The sequence below is a fragment of the Squalius cephalus genome (assembly GCF_949319135.1).
Source record: "Squalius cephalus genome assembly, chromosome: 5".
Taxonomy (NCBI): domain Eukaryota; kingdom Metazoa; phylum Chordata; class Actinopteri; order Cypriniformes; family Leuciscidae; genus Squalius; species Squalius cephalus.
In genome coordinates, this window is record NC_137126.1 from 29442993 (window position 1) to 29458753 (window position 15761).

Sequence of the window (15761 nt, forward strand, 5' to 3'; positions counted from 1 at the left end):
CCATTTAATTAATTGAAGGGTTCTCTGAGAAATTAACACAACCAATTTGTGTAAAAAACGGTACTATAACTATTAGCAGTTTACAACAACTTTACTATGCAAATTTGCTAAACAGCAAATTAGATACACAGGGTAATGCTAAAGAAAGTACTATAAACCTGCAATTTGATCATGCACTCTGTGGTCTTGTTCAAAACAAAACATACAAAATCACAAGAAGGAACAAGAAAAATGCTGGTAAAGCTGCAAAGCTCTTTGTTTCGAATGTATTGTAATTTCTCAGATATAAGTGAACACTTGTTCACAATCTATGGCAGGAAATATAAGTGAACACTTGTTCACAAACTATGGCAGGAAAAAAACACTGAATTTACTTTATTAGCCTTGTTATGCCGCTCACAGCATCATGTGAACACCTCCATCTTGGATCTCATCAATAATCCAGCACACTTGAGAGTCAGCCTCCAATTGGGCAAATGAGAGTCTCAGCTGAATGGGGTGAGGTGCTGTTGCTAAGGAAACGAACAGCAGAGTCCCACCAGGACCACAAAAGGAGTCTAAGTATAATACAATTGCTTGTGCTGTTACTGTCTATATTTAACATGTTACATATACCACACACACATTTTAAATATAAATGAGTACATAGTATAGGTTTCAATATTTTTATATAAAGCTAATTAAAAATACTACGAAATACTGACCCTAAATAAAATATCCTCGACAGCAGATTTAGCTCTCTTCTGGGGACAAAACTGTTCCTAAAGTATAGCTAGTTAGCTACACACTAGCATGTGTACTTGCAGATCTTTCCCTTCATCTTGAAAGTCTTTTGAAACATCACCCAATAAAATAATTATCTCCACCTACTCTGCATTTATGGTCATGTCATCCTGTCAGCTTTATACACACACCAATGATTATGTGGATCCTCAAAAGATATTCTTTATTCTACATTGCTTTGTTGCATGTTGTAGCTAATAATCGTGTATTTCATCTCTCAACATGGCATGCCATGTCACTCTCAAATAACTAGACATGCAATAATTTATATCAAACCTGCCTTGACAAAAATTCCCAAACAAACATTTTGTCACAAATAATGTACTGTTGTGGCATATGCACCAGAATGACACACACACACACACACACACACACACACACACACACACACACACACACTCTCTCTCTCTCTCTCTCTCTCTCTCTCTCTCTCTCTCTCTCTCTCTCTCTCTCTCTCTCTCTCTCTCTCTCTCTCTCTCTCTCTCTCTCTCTCTCTCTTAATAATGACCTTTCAATGCAGAGAAAAGAAGCTGGGAAATGATCCAGCTGTTAATTGATTATCTACTGCTGGTGTGGTTAGAACAGATGAGCAAGGGAAGCAAAGGAACACGTTTAGCTTTTTTTTTCTCCACTAATAGCTTCTCTCTTTTTTTAACAATACAAAACAGCATCACTACAGACAGAAAGCCTACTAAGTGTATCTAGGGAAACCAATGGCTTATCACAACCTCCAACTAGCAATGATCATTTAAAGCAACCATTGAAACATAATCAATCAGGGATAGTCAAAATAGGCTACTTGTCAGTCATTTTAACTTGCAATTGAGTAATAAATCAGTCCTAGAAACAATGCTGAAAAGTTTTAGTGAACCTAGTGAAGCTGGTCTGTTCTCTGTTGGTGAACTTTTCAGGGAGACCTGCTCAAACCTGACCTGCTATGCTGTTTTTAGCAGAGAAGACACAAGACAGTGTATTATATTTGTTAGTCAATTAATAATTTGTTTGTCTTCGCCAAACTTGCTATTGGCTTTGTTTATTTAATTCGAAAACAATAGTTCTGTATTTCTTCATTTAAATATAATAATTATCCCAAAGAGTGTTTCGTCTGTGATCAACAGCGCCATCTGCTGATTCAAACTTTTGAATATAAGGGGTAAAATATGGCTTGCAGGCAGTCTATGCTTGCAGGTCTAGCTGTTATGTAGCGTGTTGTTTACCAGCACAGATAACCCAAAGCGTTTAAACCACTATTAAAATAAGTGCCTTCACAGTCACAATCTCAATATTTTCTGAATTAATATCTGAATAAATATTTTATGAGAAACAATAATACATTGTAAACATACCGGGTTAACAGGAGAACGCCACATTGGAATGGTCCATTTCGACCTACAACGGGGGTGTTGTCAGGTTTAGTCAATGGTTTTTATTATTATTATTATTTGTATTGCAAATTATAGATAATGTTCTTGATGTACTTTAAATATTTTATTCTAATATGTATTGTTCAACTAATACATCTAAATAATTTTACCTGCTGAAATAATTATTCGCATAGAAATTGCACAATGTGACTGACTGCGCGTGAGTTCAGGCAGACATGGCGTTGCGAGGACTGAACGCCTGTGCTCGTATTATACTGACCGAGGCGAGAAGAACAGCAGCAGGAGCCCTACAGTCAGACTGTTTAAAATGTCGACATGGAGGTAATATGCGTATAACGCTGTATTTACTCTGTCTTTAGACAATGAGAACATACCATAGAAAGTGGCTCTAAAAGTCAAGGCCAATGAATGTCATTGAGGAGTAAATTAGTAGAGCTTACACACACACACAAACACACTGCATAGTAGAGGAGATTATTGACGTGATTGGTAATACAACACTGTTCTCTCCGCATTGAAGAATTTGTCAATCTTTCTATCCGTGTTGTATTAGTGTTGGAAAAACATCCAAGATGGGTTGTTTCCCAGTCAGACTAGGTGAAAAGTGCCCAAAACCCTCTAAAAACTAAACTATCTGGTTTAAATTTTTGATCAGGGTTTAAATGTGATGAAGGTGGTCAAAATAAATGTCAGTCCTACTGACACATTTTAATATTTGGGTTTTCAGACAGTAGGTGAGAAACTGACTTGTTTACAAACACTCTTTTCAGCCAAACGTCATCTCTTGTCTGAAGATGTGGTGAAGCTGCAGGATTTTCAGCAGAAGAAACTTGCTGTTGCCCACCGAGTCTCAGGATCAAAAGGCATGCTTCATTTGGCTTGATTTAAATAACTTGGTGGTACCACTTTCTGGTGTTTCATTAGTTCAAAGGTGCACTCCGTCATATTTGTCTCATTAAAAAGTTCTACACATGAAAGTGGGTGGCCTCATGGGGGCCGACAAGAGATTGCATGACCATCTGAGTTCTACTATTTGTTTAAAAAAAAAAAAAAAATGAATTAATGAGTTAATGAATCAGTATTGAATTTCTACAATGGCATTGATCATTGAAACCTGAGTTTATGCTTAATGCTATTACAATATTCATGCATCACATGTCCTCATCTGTTGTATTGGCCAGCACAACATAAACACAAGTGACTGAGTGCACCTTTAACACTCGACTGAAACTTAATTTTCTCCCTTGTTCTGAATGTCACTTGTTTTTTTTTTTTTTTTTTTTTTTACAGGTTATTATTTTGATAAAGTACATCAGAAAATAGAGAAAAATGAGCTAATTTTAAAGGATGAATTGAAAATGCTTCTGCATTTATGCCAGTCTGCTGAAGATGTTATTATGGCAAGAAATGCCATTTACAGGTAAAATTGCATCAGTTATTCCTTATATAGATATGGTTTATATTACAAGGATGTTTACACTACTGTGTTTGGGTATGGTAAGATGCTTTTTTTGAAAGAAGTCTCTAATGGTCACCAAGGCTTTGATCACAAATACAGTAAAACTGTGATTAGCTACAATATTGTTGTTATCATTAATTATTGTTTTCTATTTTAATATAAATTAAAATGTCATTTATTCCTGTTATACTCCAGTCTTCAGTGTCACATAATCATTCAGAAATCATTCCCAACATGCTGATTTGGTGCTCAAGAAAGATAGCTTATTTTCAATGTAAAAAACCCCCCAAAAAACAGTTGTGCTGCTTGAATTATTCTTTTTTTTTCTTTTGGAAAGGATACTTTAAAAAATAGGAAGTTATTTGTCTTTCCTGTCACTTTTGATCAATGTAATGTATCCTTGCTAAATAAAAGTCTTGATTTATTTGAAAAATAAAATAAAAAGCTTACTGACCCAAACATTTTAATGGTAGTGTATGTTTACCCAAGAAGCAAATTTATGGTGTTTTAGTTGCGTTCAGCATCATATTTATCTTAATGTTTTTTCTAATATTTAATATTTTTCTGGGTTAGTTCATCCAAAAATGAATATTTTGTCATAATTTACTCACCCTCATATTGTTCCAAACCTGTTCATCTTCCGAACACAAATGAAGATCTTTTTGATGAAATATGAGAGTTTTCTGTCCCTCCATTGACAGCTATGCAACTACCACTTTGACGCTTCAAAAAGTTCATAAAGAGACCGTAAAACTAATCCATATGAATTTAGCGGTTTAGTCCAAATTTTCTGAAGAGACTCGATTGCTTTATATAATGAACAGATTAAATTTAAGCTTTGTTCAGAAGATTTATCAGAAAATTTTAAATAAACGGCCAAAATCATATGGATTAATTTTACTATCTCTTAATTAACTTTTTGAAATGTCAAAGTGTCAGTTAATGGGGGACAGAAAGTTTTGGGTGAACTAACCCTTTAACACTGTTCTCTTTTTATTTATGTCCATTCCAGGTACCATAAAGAGAATCGTAACATGCCATTTGGGGAATTCAAGTTTGGGCCTCTTTTCATGAGGTTATGTTATGAGTTGGGTTTAGGGGAGCTGGCAGCCACAACTCTGACAGATCCAGTAGGTGAAAATTAACACCTACACATTGTGCAAAAGCAATTCTGTTTACTGGATGACCACGTAGTAGTGACATTTTCTTTTTCTTGCTTAGGCTCTCAAAGGATTCTTTCCAGACTCTACATCCTTTAATATTGCCATTGACATACTTTTCACTAAACAGTGCTTCGAAAGTAAGTTTCTTCAGCTTATCTATCTATTCTCATGAAGAATGAAACTTCACGATCAATCAGATAATTGTATTGTGCTCTGGTTGCCTTTCCTGTTGGCTTAAAAATGTGTTCGATAAAATAAAGAACTGAAATGTCTCGTATTTGAACAGCCAGTGAGACAAATGCTTATCTGAGATTTTTGAGGGAATGAATTAATCACCACAAACAAATCCTTCATCGGTAGAGCTTCCTATCTGCAAAAATGCAAAGAAGTCTATCTGTTGTTGCCATGGTTTCAGTGGATGACTGATCTGTTCTCACAGGTGGCCTGGAGGTGGTGGGAGAAATGAAAAAACAAGGAGTGCCGTTCAACAAGGACACCTTCATACTAGCCTTTGCTACTTGTTATAAACTGGTAAAGACAGTGTAGAAGCAAGTATTGTATGCTTTGTATTAAAAACATCTACCCCCGTTTTTCACAGACAAGTCTAAAGATAGACCCAGACTAAAATGCACGTTTGAGCAGTTATAACTGAAAGCAACCTGCACTGACATATCTTAAAATATGTCAGTGCCATTGTTTTGTCTCAAGATGCACACCTGTAATACTTAAATGCCCTAATTGAACTAAGGCCTAATCCTGGCTTAGTCACAGCCCTGTTTTTGAAACCGGGCCTAAGAATCACCAATGAATTACTTTAATCCCAGAAAAGACAAATGGTATTTTCAGCACAGAACAATAACAATAACGGGTACAATGGGTAACCGTCTTGTGGCTTGTTTTTTTGAGCATTAGTTTCTCACTGTAGTTTTAAGTTATGCAAGTATATAACATATTTTTATAGATGTCATTTATAAACCGTGTACACATGTGTTTTTGTACCTTGGAATTGGCAGAACACCTCAAAGTCGTATCATATCTGTTTGACCCTGTTGGAAGAAGGTCAGACAAAAGGCAATCTCATCCCTCGACATGCCTATTGCTTTGCAACTGCTCTTTCTCTCAAACAGGTAAGATGATTAAAATGTCAACATCCAATTTAAAATGAAAGGATACATCTTTCTCGTATGTTATGTAATGCCATACAAATTAATATCAAATTTTAGTAGTTAAATAGCGTTCAGATGTTGTGAAATTGTAATTGAATAACAGACAATGTTGCATCTTTTGATATATTAACAGTAAATCCTAATTTGATCAACTTGTGAAGTGTTTATTTTTCATTGATGTATGTTGTAGAATGACATAGAGAGAGCCCAGACATTCTACTCGCAGATCATGAGCACGCACAGTCGGCCATGCCAGAACCTGAGAGTAAGTGTGTGTTTAAATCAGTCTTTGAAAGAGAGCTTGCATATGTGTAACTGCTCTGTTTTTAGGTTCTCATATTGGCTATGAAAGGGTCCATGAAAGAGGCAGTCGCCGCCCTCACAGCAGCCCAAGTGTCAAAGACTCCAGTGTTTGTGAAGAAAACAGAGTTCTCCCAGGAAGTGGTGAGATCAGCTACACACCTACAATACTTTTTCTTTATTATTGTTACTCATTCACCATGACTATTTCATTTAAGAGTAAAAGTAAAGTCATTCAAAACTATGAAACAAATGGAATTATGCAGTCAACAATATTAATAATGTAAAACAAATCAAAACTAACTGTGCTAACTCTGCACAGTCATGTCATTCTGTTCAGAGGTGCATTTTAAACATTACGAGATTCCCTTACTGCTAGGCACTTGTGGCATTTTTTTTTTCACATTCTGGTCCAATTCATTAATTTCAAAGTAAAAATAAATTTGATTATATTGTATTACTTCACAGTATGTGATATTTTTCAAAAACCTAAAAGACTCTTACCGATCCCATACTTTTGAACATTATTGTATATTTGCTACAAAGCTAAATTCAAGCATATAAGAAAAATGGTTTTAAGATCATGATAAACATTCAAATTCAGTCGAGAGTGTACAAAAACTTTACAGGAAATTTATATAAAAACAAACATGGAACCTCTGGGCCCGGTTGCATGAAAACCCTTAAGTAAGGGTATCCCTGCGGAGGAAAAAATCCTTGAAGAGCGTTGCAACAATCGTCTTAAGTCATCCTTACCTAAGTGTTTACACTAATCGTTTTCCGGCAAAAGACGACAATGGAGAAGCAGCTGCTATACTTACGACATCTCCCATAAACAAAACATTTACCTTTACTACAGTTGTACAGCTGTATTACAATATTTGAGTTAGGGAAATAACGGAAGGCACAGCCATTGGGACGTGTTTTGGTCCCTTCATTTTTTGAGGGTGAAATGGTCACTAAGCACTTTGTCGCAACCCATAACAGAACTTAAGGGAACACTTAAGCAATTAAGGGGAAATACTTATTAATGACCTTGAGGTACCATAAGTTGACCCTTGTTTTTTTTTGTTTTTTTCTCACAACCCATGTTTCACTAAAGGGTACCCTTTGCTTTGTTGCAACTGAGCCCAGATCCTCTATTTATAAAAAAGCCAAACACCTCTTGTATTAAAAGCATTTAAATAAATAAAACCAGAACAGGTTATAAAACGTGTTTTGTGTGTTTCCTCTCACATTTTCGTCTCTCTCTCTCTCCTTTCCGCTCTCTCAGGTTAATGAATTGAGGAAGAAGAGTGCTGATGGGCTGTGGGAGGGACACGTGGAGCGGGTGGTGAGACGGTTAGAGGAGGCCGGTCAGATCACCAAACAGACCCTTGATGAGATCTTGTGTCACACTCCCTCTAGAAAGGCGAGGCCTCCAGGAATAATGGAGCAGGAAAGAAAGATCAGCCGAAGGACTTTTAAACCTTTGCGGTCTGCACTACTGTTAGAGTGAATCCAGTGAGTTCAAGACTCTCAGCTTTAGTATATTATATTACGAGAGTGAAGGGGTATCCTTGATCTGCACACACCGTAGACACAGCCCATTCAAGCTCAGTATTTGGCATCATCTACCTCCTGCTGTTTTAAGCCAGTTACTGTTGCCTTGAGTTGTTGAAATCAAGTAAGGAATTGAATCACTTTAATGAAGTGATGCTCCTCTAATTTGGTATCGTGTGCATTTTTGTATTCCTTTTTAAAGGGAAATGGAAGAAATGTGAGTAGAGAAGCAATCAGGTGATAACTGTGGACCCTCTTTATTTTTCAACCCTCTTAACCAGCAACATACAACACTTTAAAGTGTTGATAAATGCTATTAAAAAAAGTGTTGCTGTATGTGTTCTAAACAGAAGCAAGATGTTCTGCTGGAAGAGAAATGGGCGGTTGATGTTTCGTATGTGGTCAGGGTATGCATGATAAAAATGTATTTTATTTTTAATGTGATAGTATTGATTGAGGGTTTGAATACTTTGGCTGTCCAGATCCTGAGTTTATCAAAATGCTCATAAGATGTGAATGTGTTTCCCCAGTTGATATTAAATAAAAACAGAAATGGGCAAATAATCAGGTTTTTTATTTATTTAAAATTCTATATTTAAGTCAATCAAATTCTGAAATTGTGGTTTGTGATGAAGTGAGATTTGCTCAACTCTCATGGACATGAAGTCAAGAGCTAAGGGTTTCACTTTATTTTGATGGTCCCTCAATGATTTAAGTCCTGTTGTCCTCTACAGTGGACATGTATGAAATCAATGCCCTGTTCTGTAACAGAAAGGCATTTTTTGATTTGAAACCCCATAATGTTTTCCTGAGATGTTGATTTATGAAATACAATTTGAAAAGTAGTCCGATTTAAATTATAATTACAATATATTATCATATTTCCATACATGCGCTACATTTGATCACTAAATAAATGTCAGACATTTTTAAAGACCAAGGAGAAGTTTTCATGGTGAAACCTCCAAACAATTGGTATCTCTGAAAAGCCCTGAATGTGCTCTTTACAGGACACCCAGGTTGTGTCATGTATGATGTCCACTACAGTAGACAAAAGTCTATTCCTGGGTCCCATATTACTGTCTCCCTTTGATGAAAATATATAGGTTTTGTATTCATTTTTATACAACAGTTCTCTCTGGTTCTCGAAACTGATTGGCTGAGAGCCTTTTCCAGCCGTGCGGTTTCCCTCCAGAATCGGCACTCTAACCGTTTCACCGATTGTATCACTCCGCTTGCAACATTTCTCACAGAGAGCGTCGTGGCAAACCACTATCATTTTACAAATACTACTTTTATTGTGTAATGTAGTTTTAAGAAGTTTTTTTTAGGTGAGAATGTAGTTATTTAGACATCAAATATGCAACTTATATATAACCATAGCGCATACTTGTTTAGACGTTTTCTGTGAGCTCCAGACCGTCAACGGTCGTTCAGCGCTCATGTAACTTACCTGCGTGAACAGCTTTATCTCGACCAGTACGTCCTTCAGGAATTTGCAGCTAACTTCATATTTAACTGAAATTCTGTTCTAAATATTATTTAAATAAACAATGTTAGCCATTCTAAAAGTATAAGTTGGTACAATAGCACAAAAAAACAAAACAAAAAAAAACACACAAGCAAACAGTTCAGTTAAAAAGTATAAAGCACCGCTAGTTATGCCGCGTTACAGGCAATCTGTAACCATCTGTAACCCGTGTTTTTCCAACCTTATACCCGTGAAAGTGCATTGGAATGGCAGTCAAACCCGTGACTTCCCACCCGTGAACTCGTAGATCGATGTACTCCCAGTTACGAGTTGGAAAAACACGGGTTACAGGTTGCCTGGAACGCGGCATAACTAGCGGTGCTTTATACTTTTTAACTGAACTGTTTGCTTGTGTTTTTTTGTTTTTTTTTGTGCTATTGTACAAACTTATAGGCTACTTTTAGAATGGCTAACATTGTTTATTTAAATAATATTTTTTAATAAATAATATTGTATAGGCTATAAATAACATGCCGTATTTGGTATTGAGACGCTCCATAGTGATTGTGATTTCGACTTCAGTGAAAGTTACATTATTACACCTTTAGATGGCAGCAAATATCTTTACGAGTCAATCAGGGGTCAGACAGGAGCTATGGTCAGGAGCAAAGACTTTTATATTGAAAGGGGCTGAAACAAGGTTGCAAATCCCCTCAACTGTTAAAAGGACAAAGAAAAATATATCGCTTTTCTCAGCGGACATTCAAACTGATTTTGTTATTATGACCTAAGATAACCTGAAGAATATCATCAAGATGCAGGTAATACACACATTTAGTCGACCTCTCTCTCTCTAATAATCTACATATTACAATAAGCTTCAATGAAACTAACGTTTCTTAGTTTCTAGTTTCTAAACTGACATTTTTAGAATTGATAACGGAGGATTGGTCACAACTGTCAGATTTGAATCCGTAGCGGAAGGAAGTAGTTCCAAACAAAAGCTGGTTTACAGCCATTATCGCACTGCTGCTCATGTAAGATTGCTCATCTAAATCACTTTGCAAGTCTCTTCAGTGTATAATGCACCAAAAAAGTAAATTCTGTCATCATTTACTCACCCTCATGCATTGAGTTTTTGTTTGCATTGTCTAGTAGTTTAATTGTTGTACACAGAACAATGATGCCACTGTAAATAAATAATTCGCCCAACGTGGGGCTCGAACCCACGACCCTGAGATTAAGAGTCTCATGCTCTACCGACTCCGCCAAAGCTGGGGAACAATTGTCTGTATAAGATGGGGAAGAATTGAGGGGGAGGGGCGCGAGGAGAGGAGAAAATATCACAGAGATACGGGTTCGATCCCCAGCAAGAACATGCGTTTTCTTGCTGGGTCTATTGTCTTTTTTATTCATTTCAAGATTTATTTAGTGCAATATAAGGAATGCAGTTCAGCTTGCAGGCAATTAACCATGTATTTAATTATTAACACATTGCATTTTAATCCAATTTTTTTTTTCTTTTGATCAAAAGGAGGTACTGAACCACATTTTTAGGGACTTCCCAATGATCTAACTTTATAAGCACTCTGCATTGATGACCCAGTATTATTATTAGAATGGAAGAACATTTAGTGTACTGATATACTGCAGGATTTGCAGGAGTATCTAATAATGATTAATAGTAAACTACCACCTATTATTGTAACCTTGATTGAAAAAATAAATATATGGGCATTCTGCATGTATCTTTTCTTTTATGTAATTTGACTCCACCTAAGCCTGCTATATCACATCACTGTCACTATCAGCCATTAACAAAACAATAAACATAAAACAGATCAATAAAATATTTAAAAAAATATTTTTTATTCTTTTCACGTCGAAATATACAACATATAATGTACACTTTATAATATACATACAAATATACAACATTCAACAAAATATGTACAAACAAATCACGTTTGGTATAGTATTTACAATAAATCACTATTTACAAGTAAAAAGAAAACAAACAAACAGAACTGAACTAAACTATAGACAACACATTAACCTAGAACAAATACAACATTGTGTATATTTTGTGGGCAGCACAATGAATCACAATCAAATTGAATAAAAAATAAATAAATAAAATAAAATCAAAAATAGTGCAATTATTTCGGTATTAGTTTTGCAAAACAACTAAATAGTTTACTATAATGAAAACAAAATCTTCACAACATAAAATACAATGATGTACTATTTTCTCATCATTCTCAGCCACTGCTCTTTGGTTAGGGTCTCCCTGTTTGGGCAGTAAATTCTGCCTTTGAACTGGCTATGGCCGGTGTCTGTGGTGCGTGGCTCTCCACATTTAGTGCATCTGTTGGATGTGACTGTTCTAGTGTATTTACGCTTTTCTTTTTGTGGCGTGTCTTGCATTTGACAAGGGCCAGTTGTGCTCTCAGAATGTGGTGTGCAAACTCTACTGGGTGCAGTGGTCTGGGGTGGCGGCAGAAGCAGAATGCTACTTGCTGTAGGGGTTGGTGGCACTAGGAGTGGCATGTAAAAAACTGCTGGCTGAGCTGTATGTTGTTTTGGCTGTATGGTTCTCAGCTCAGCTCTATCTTTGACAACTAGCTTGGTTTTTGCCCACCCAGCCGTGTCAAGTGGCATGTTGTAAGTGTGTTCATGCATGTGTGGTGTGACTTGAGTGGGCCTAGTGTTTACTCGGAGTAGTGGTTCACTGGCAACAGGGCGTTCATCAGGCAGTACCAACCCTTGCATCAGAATTGCAACTTCTTGTGCCTTGAATCTTTTGTTATGCCACTGTATCAACGTGGTCTGATTTACAGTAACAAGTTGCAGAGTTGTATCTTTCATAATAATGCCGTTGATTAAAATGAGCTGTCGAATCTTTTTATAATCATTTAGAATTAGTGACCATCTTGAAAGGGTTTGGTGTCCAATTTTCTTGGGGCTATTATGAATGTTGCACAATCTGATAAATATTGTTTCTACAAGACGGCTGCAGTTTGGCCACTGAGCAGCTGAACCAGTAGAACCAAGTACACACCTTTTTGTACTTTCAACTCCTGCAAATACAGCCTTCTTTTTCGGAGACCTAAACCGACCAGTGAGCAGTCTCTCCTGATGTCGAGCAGCATAAGAAATCCGGTCCTTATCGTGTTGCTCCAAGTTCTGCCAAAGACCCACAATGGTGCTGGCCTGCTGATTGGTAAGAGTGAGGCCTTTTTCATTTCTTAGCTCCACCAAGTATTCCGCAAGCTCATCAACACGATCCATTCCTGCCAAACTCTGTTCATCCACGGCCTAGGAGGAAGTATTACATTAGATTTGAAGTATTTCAAGAAGGTCAAACATCAATAAATATAAAGCATACTGGTATTTCTCTTACAACTTGCTCTGAAGATGTAGATTGTCCAGGTAACCCAGACGGGACCCCCAGCAGGTGAGTGGACTGGACAGGAGGAGCGGGTGCAGACGGGACCCCCAGCAGGTGAGTGGACTGGACAGGAGGAGCGGGCGCAGGTTGGACCCCCAGCAGGTGAGTGGACTGGACAGGAGGAGCGGGTGCAGACGGGACCCCCAGCAGGTGAGTGGACTGGACAGGAGGAGCGGGCGCAGGTTGGACCCCCAGCAGGTGAGTGGACTGGACAGGAGGAGCGGGTGCAGACGGGACCCCCAGCAGGTGAGTGGACTGGACAGGAGGAGCGGGCGCAGGTTGGACCCCCAGCAGGTGAGTGGACTGGACAGGAGGAGCGGGCGCAGGTTGGACCCCCAGCAGGTGAGTGGACTGGACAGGAGGAGCGGGCGCAGGTTGGACCCCCAGCAGGTGAGTGGACTGGACAGGAGGAGCGGGTGCAGACGGGACCCCCAGCAGGTGAGTGGACTGGACAGGAGGAGCGGGCGCAGGTTGGACCCCCAGCAGGTGAGTGGACTGGACAGGAGGAGCGGGTGCAGACGGGACCCCCAGCAGGTGAGTGGACTGGACAGGAGGAGCGGGTGCAGACGGGACCCCCAGCAGGTGAGTGGACTGGACAGGAGGAGCGGGTGCAGACGGGACCCCCAGCAGGTGAGTGGACTGGACAGGAGGAGCGGGCGCAGGTTGGACCCCCAGCAGGTGAGTGGACTGGACAGGAGGAGCGGACTGACCAGAAAGCTCAGGAGCACAAGAAGCCGGTAGCACTGAGATCATATCAGATGTGTCCAAAAGTAAATCGGCAAGAGTGACCTCAATATGTTCAAGTTCTTCAAAGCCCTCATCAGTCTCTACTGGCTCTTCCAACTGCTCCAGCAATGTATTTGCCTCCTCGGAGTCTGACGCCATACACTGTAGAGGTTCATTGTTCTGCCTCAACAGGTACTGCACTCCAATCAGTTCACCTGAAAATGCAAAACCAATTTTGAAAAAAAAAAAAAAAAAAAACTACATAGAAACAGAGACAGAACTATGAGCATAAACATACAATATTAAATATGAATACCTGTGTACTTTGCGGGTGGTGTAAAAGAAGGAATCAGCTTCCTGCCAAAAACCTTCTCATAATCTTTATTCACACTGTGAACCAGCTCGCCCGAGTATGTGCGCAGGCCAGAGGCCTCTGCCTCCAGAGCAGCTGCTGCCCTGTTGTGGTTCCAGCGATGTAGCCCATCTAGTAGGTAGATCTGGAAGTTAAGCGAGTTTGCACTGTTTCCTAAAGTAAATACAAAAAAATGACAAAAAGGAATAAGGTAAAGTATTTCTGTTAAACATAAACATTATTGAGTTGCACGTACCTGGAATGAACCGGTTTAAGTGACAGTGGAATGACTCCAAAGATGTAGAACCTCTGGCACAGCGCAGTGTCTGCAGTTGCACTCCTCCCTTGGTGATGGTGCCAGTCTGTGTGTACAGCGCCACACCAGGTGGGTCCTGAATACACTTAACATGTCTCTTCTGAACACGCCAGATGTGCTGCATTCTGATGGGGTCCAGAAGAGGAACACCAAGGGCATCCTTACCCTTGTCACTGATGAGCTCACTGATGAGCTGATCCAACAGCCGGATGGTTTGCTCTTCTCCACGAGTCCTCCTCCTGCAGTGCAGCTCTAACTCTTCTTTTGTTATGTGCCGATCTAGCTGCTTCTCCGTCAGAGCCATCAGGCCTTGCTCTTTTAGCTGTGCTCTTTTTGCCTCTCTCAGCTTGTTGACATCAGCAGCATCCCACTCAAAAATACATGCTGACATGCGAGCCATGAAAGTGGGGTAGAGCTGGTGTGCATCAGTGGTGCATCCCACAGCCAGGCGTCGCATAAAGTGCCAGATGTCGAGGCGAACAATCAAGTTAGGCCATCCACCAAATCTGGCCTTCAGCTTGGTCTCACCCACATCCTTGCAGCAGCCACAGTCCACATAGAGAGCAACAGGAGGGTCTACACCTGCAGCTTTATACCTGCGAGAAATAATTATCAAAAATAATTAAAGAATTTCATCATCAAACAACAGTAAATTACAAATGAAAATTGTAAATAGTAAATTCTAAACTAAGGACAAGTTAAATTACATGTAACTGAAAATGTATTACAGGTAACATACCTGTCTACCAAGCCAGCTGCCATAAGATCCAAACCTGGTCCCTCACCAGCAGTCAAGACACTGATGAGCACTTGACCCATCTCGTTACCAACGGATGTCAGCCACTGTGCAGTGCCTTTTGCCGGTCCTGAGAGCTTTTTGGTGATCTAAAACAAACATATATATTAAACCAACAGTAGCAACTCCTTCAATGGTTCTATTGCATGAATATAGAGCTTATGCGTGTAATGTCATAAAAAAAATTGAGTGGCTATCTCTGCAATGTTATTCTTGTTTTAATCTTTGAATTGTCCCTCAATTTGACATTCCATCTTATGTTATTAAGTTGTTCATTCATTTGAGGTTCCATTTCTATTTAGATTTAAATAGAAATAGAATCTGCATAACCTCAATACAATAATAATTAAAGATGTACCTTTCTGGTGGAATCCAGTTTTAAGATGGATCCATAAGTGGAGGTGATACTAGCCTTGATATCCTCCAGCCTGAACAGGATGTCTTGGCTGTACACCACTGAAAGCCACTTATAGCTGGGAATTGCCACAGGTTGGGGAGGCTCTTCAAATGTTGGCGGCATCAGGCAACTTTTGCTGATAAAAGAAGCACACTCGCTGGTATACCGCGCAACCCTTTTCAGCCACTCTTCACTGTGGTTCTCTTTCAACTGGCCAATCAGTCGGACAGGGCCATTCCCCAGACCACGTTCCCGTAGGAGGCGTATCACCCTGATGTCACAGGCATATCTGTAATAAGAAATAAATTATATATACATGGATAAGCAACTGACAAAAATCACACAATAATGCAACATACCGGCGGGTAAGAATGACCCTAAACTCAGAACGGTGGGCCACGTCCAGCTGCTCAAGTATTTCCCTATTCCAAGACAGGTAGCTGCGGCGGCACTT

The 15761-nt window shown here is 39.1% G+C and overlaps 2 protein-coding genes across 2 annotated transcripts; one reads left to right on the forward strand and one right to left on the reverse strand.

Annotated features, from left to right (window-relative positions):
- Positions 1–2117: 2117 nt before the first annotated feature.
- On the forward strand, positions 2118–8352 carry ptcd2 (pentatricopeptide repeat domain 2). Its single transcript, XM_079870845.1, has 11 exons — positions 2118–2193; positions 2342–2489; positions 2939–3031; positions 3459–3588; positions 4640–4757; positions 4849–4927; positions 5230–5321; positions 5804–5917; positions 6147–6221; positions 6287–6400; positions 7530–8352. The coding sequence occupies exons 2-11, from the start codon at positions 2384–2386 to the stop codon at positions 7752–7754; spliced, it is 1146 nt and encodes a 381-aa protein (XP_079726971.1). The 5' UTR covers positions 2118–2193; positions 2342–2383; the 3' UTR covers positions 7755–8352.
- A 2772-nt stretch (positions 8353–11124) lies between these two features.
- On the reverse strand, positions 11125–14548 carry LOC307158350 (uncharacterized protein). The gene is made up of 4 exons (XM_079870838.1): positions 14055–14548; positions 13763–13972; positions 12673–13661; positions 11125–12587 (listed from the first exon to the last, which is right to left on the reverse strand). Exons 1-4 carry the CDS (start codon positions 14512–14514, stop codon positions 11514–11516), a joined length of 2733 nt encoding a protein of 910 aa, XP_079726964.1. The 5' UTR covers positions 14515–14548; the 3' UTR covers positions 11125–11513.
- Between the last annotated feature and the right edge of the window lie 1213 nt (positions 14549–15761).

Coding starts and splice junctions, on each gene's coding strand:
- LOC307158350 (XM_079870838.1), bottom strand. CDS start 14,514: ATGGCTCGCATGTCAGCATGTATTTTTGAGTGGGATGCTGCTGATGTC. Junction 13,973..14,054: donor CTTAAACCGGTTCATTCCAG/GTACGTGCAACT, acceptor TATTTACTTTAG/GAAACAGTGCAAACTCGCTT. Junction 12,588..12,672: donor CTACATCTTCAGAGCAAGTT/GTAAGAGAAATA, acceptor ACTTCCTCCTAG/GCCGTGGATGAACAGAGTTT.
- ptcd2 (XM_079870845.1), top strand. CDS start 2,384: ATGGCGTTGCGAGGACTGAACGCCTGTGCTCGTATTATACTGACCGAG. Junction 2,490..2,938: donor TTTAAAATGTCGACATGGAG/GTAATATGCGTA, acceptor CACTCTTTTCAG/CCAAACGTCATCTCTTGTCT. Junction 3,589..4,639: donor GCAAGAAATGCCATTTACAG/GTAAAATTGCAT, acceptor TGTCCATTCCAG/GTACCATAAAGAGAATCGTA.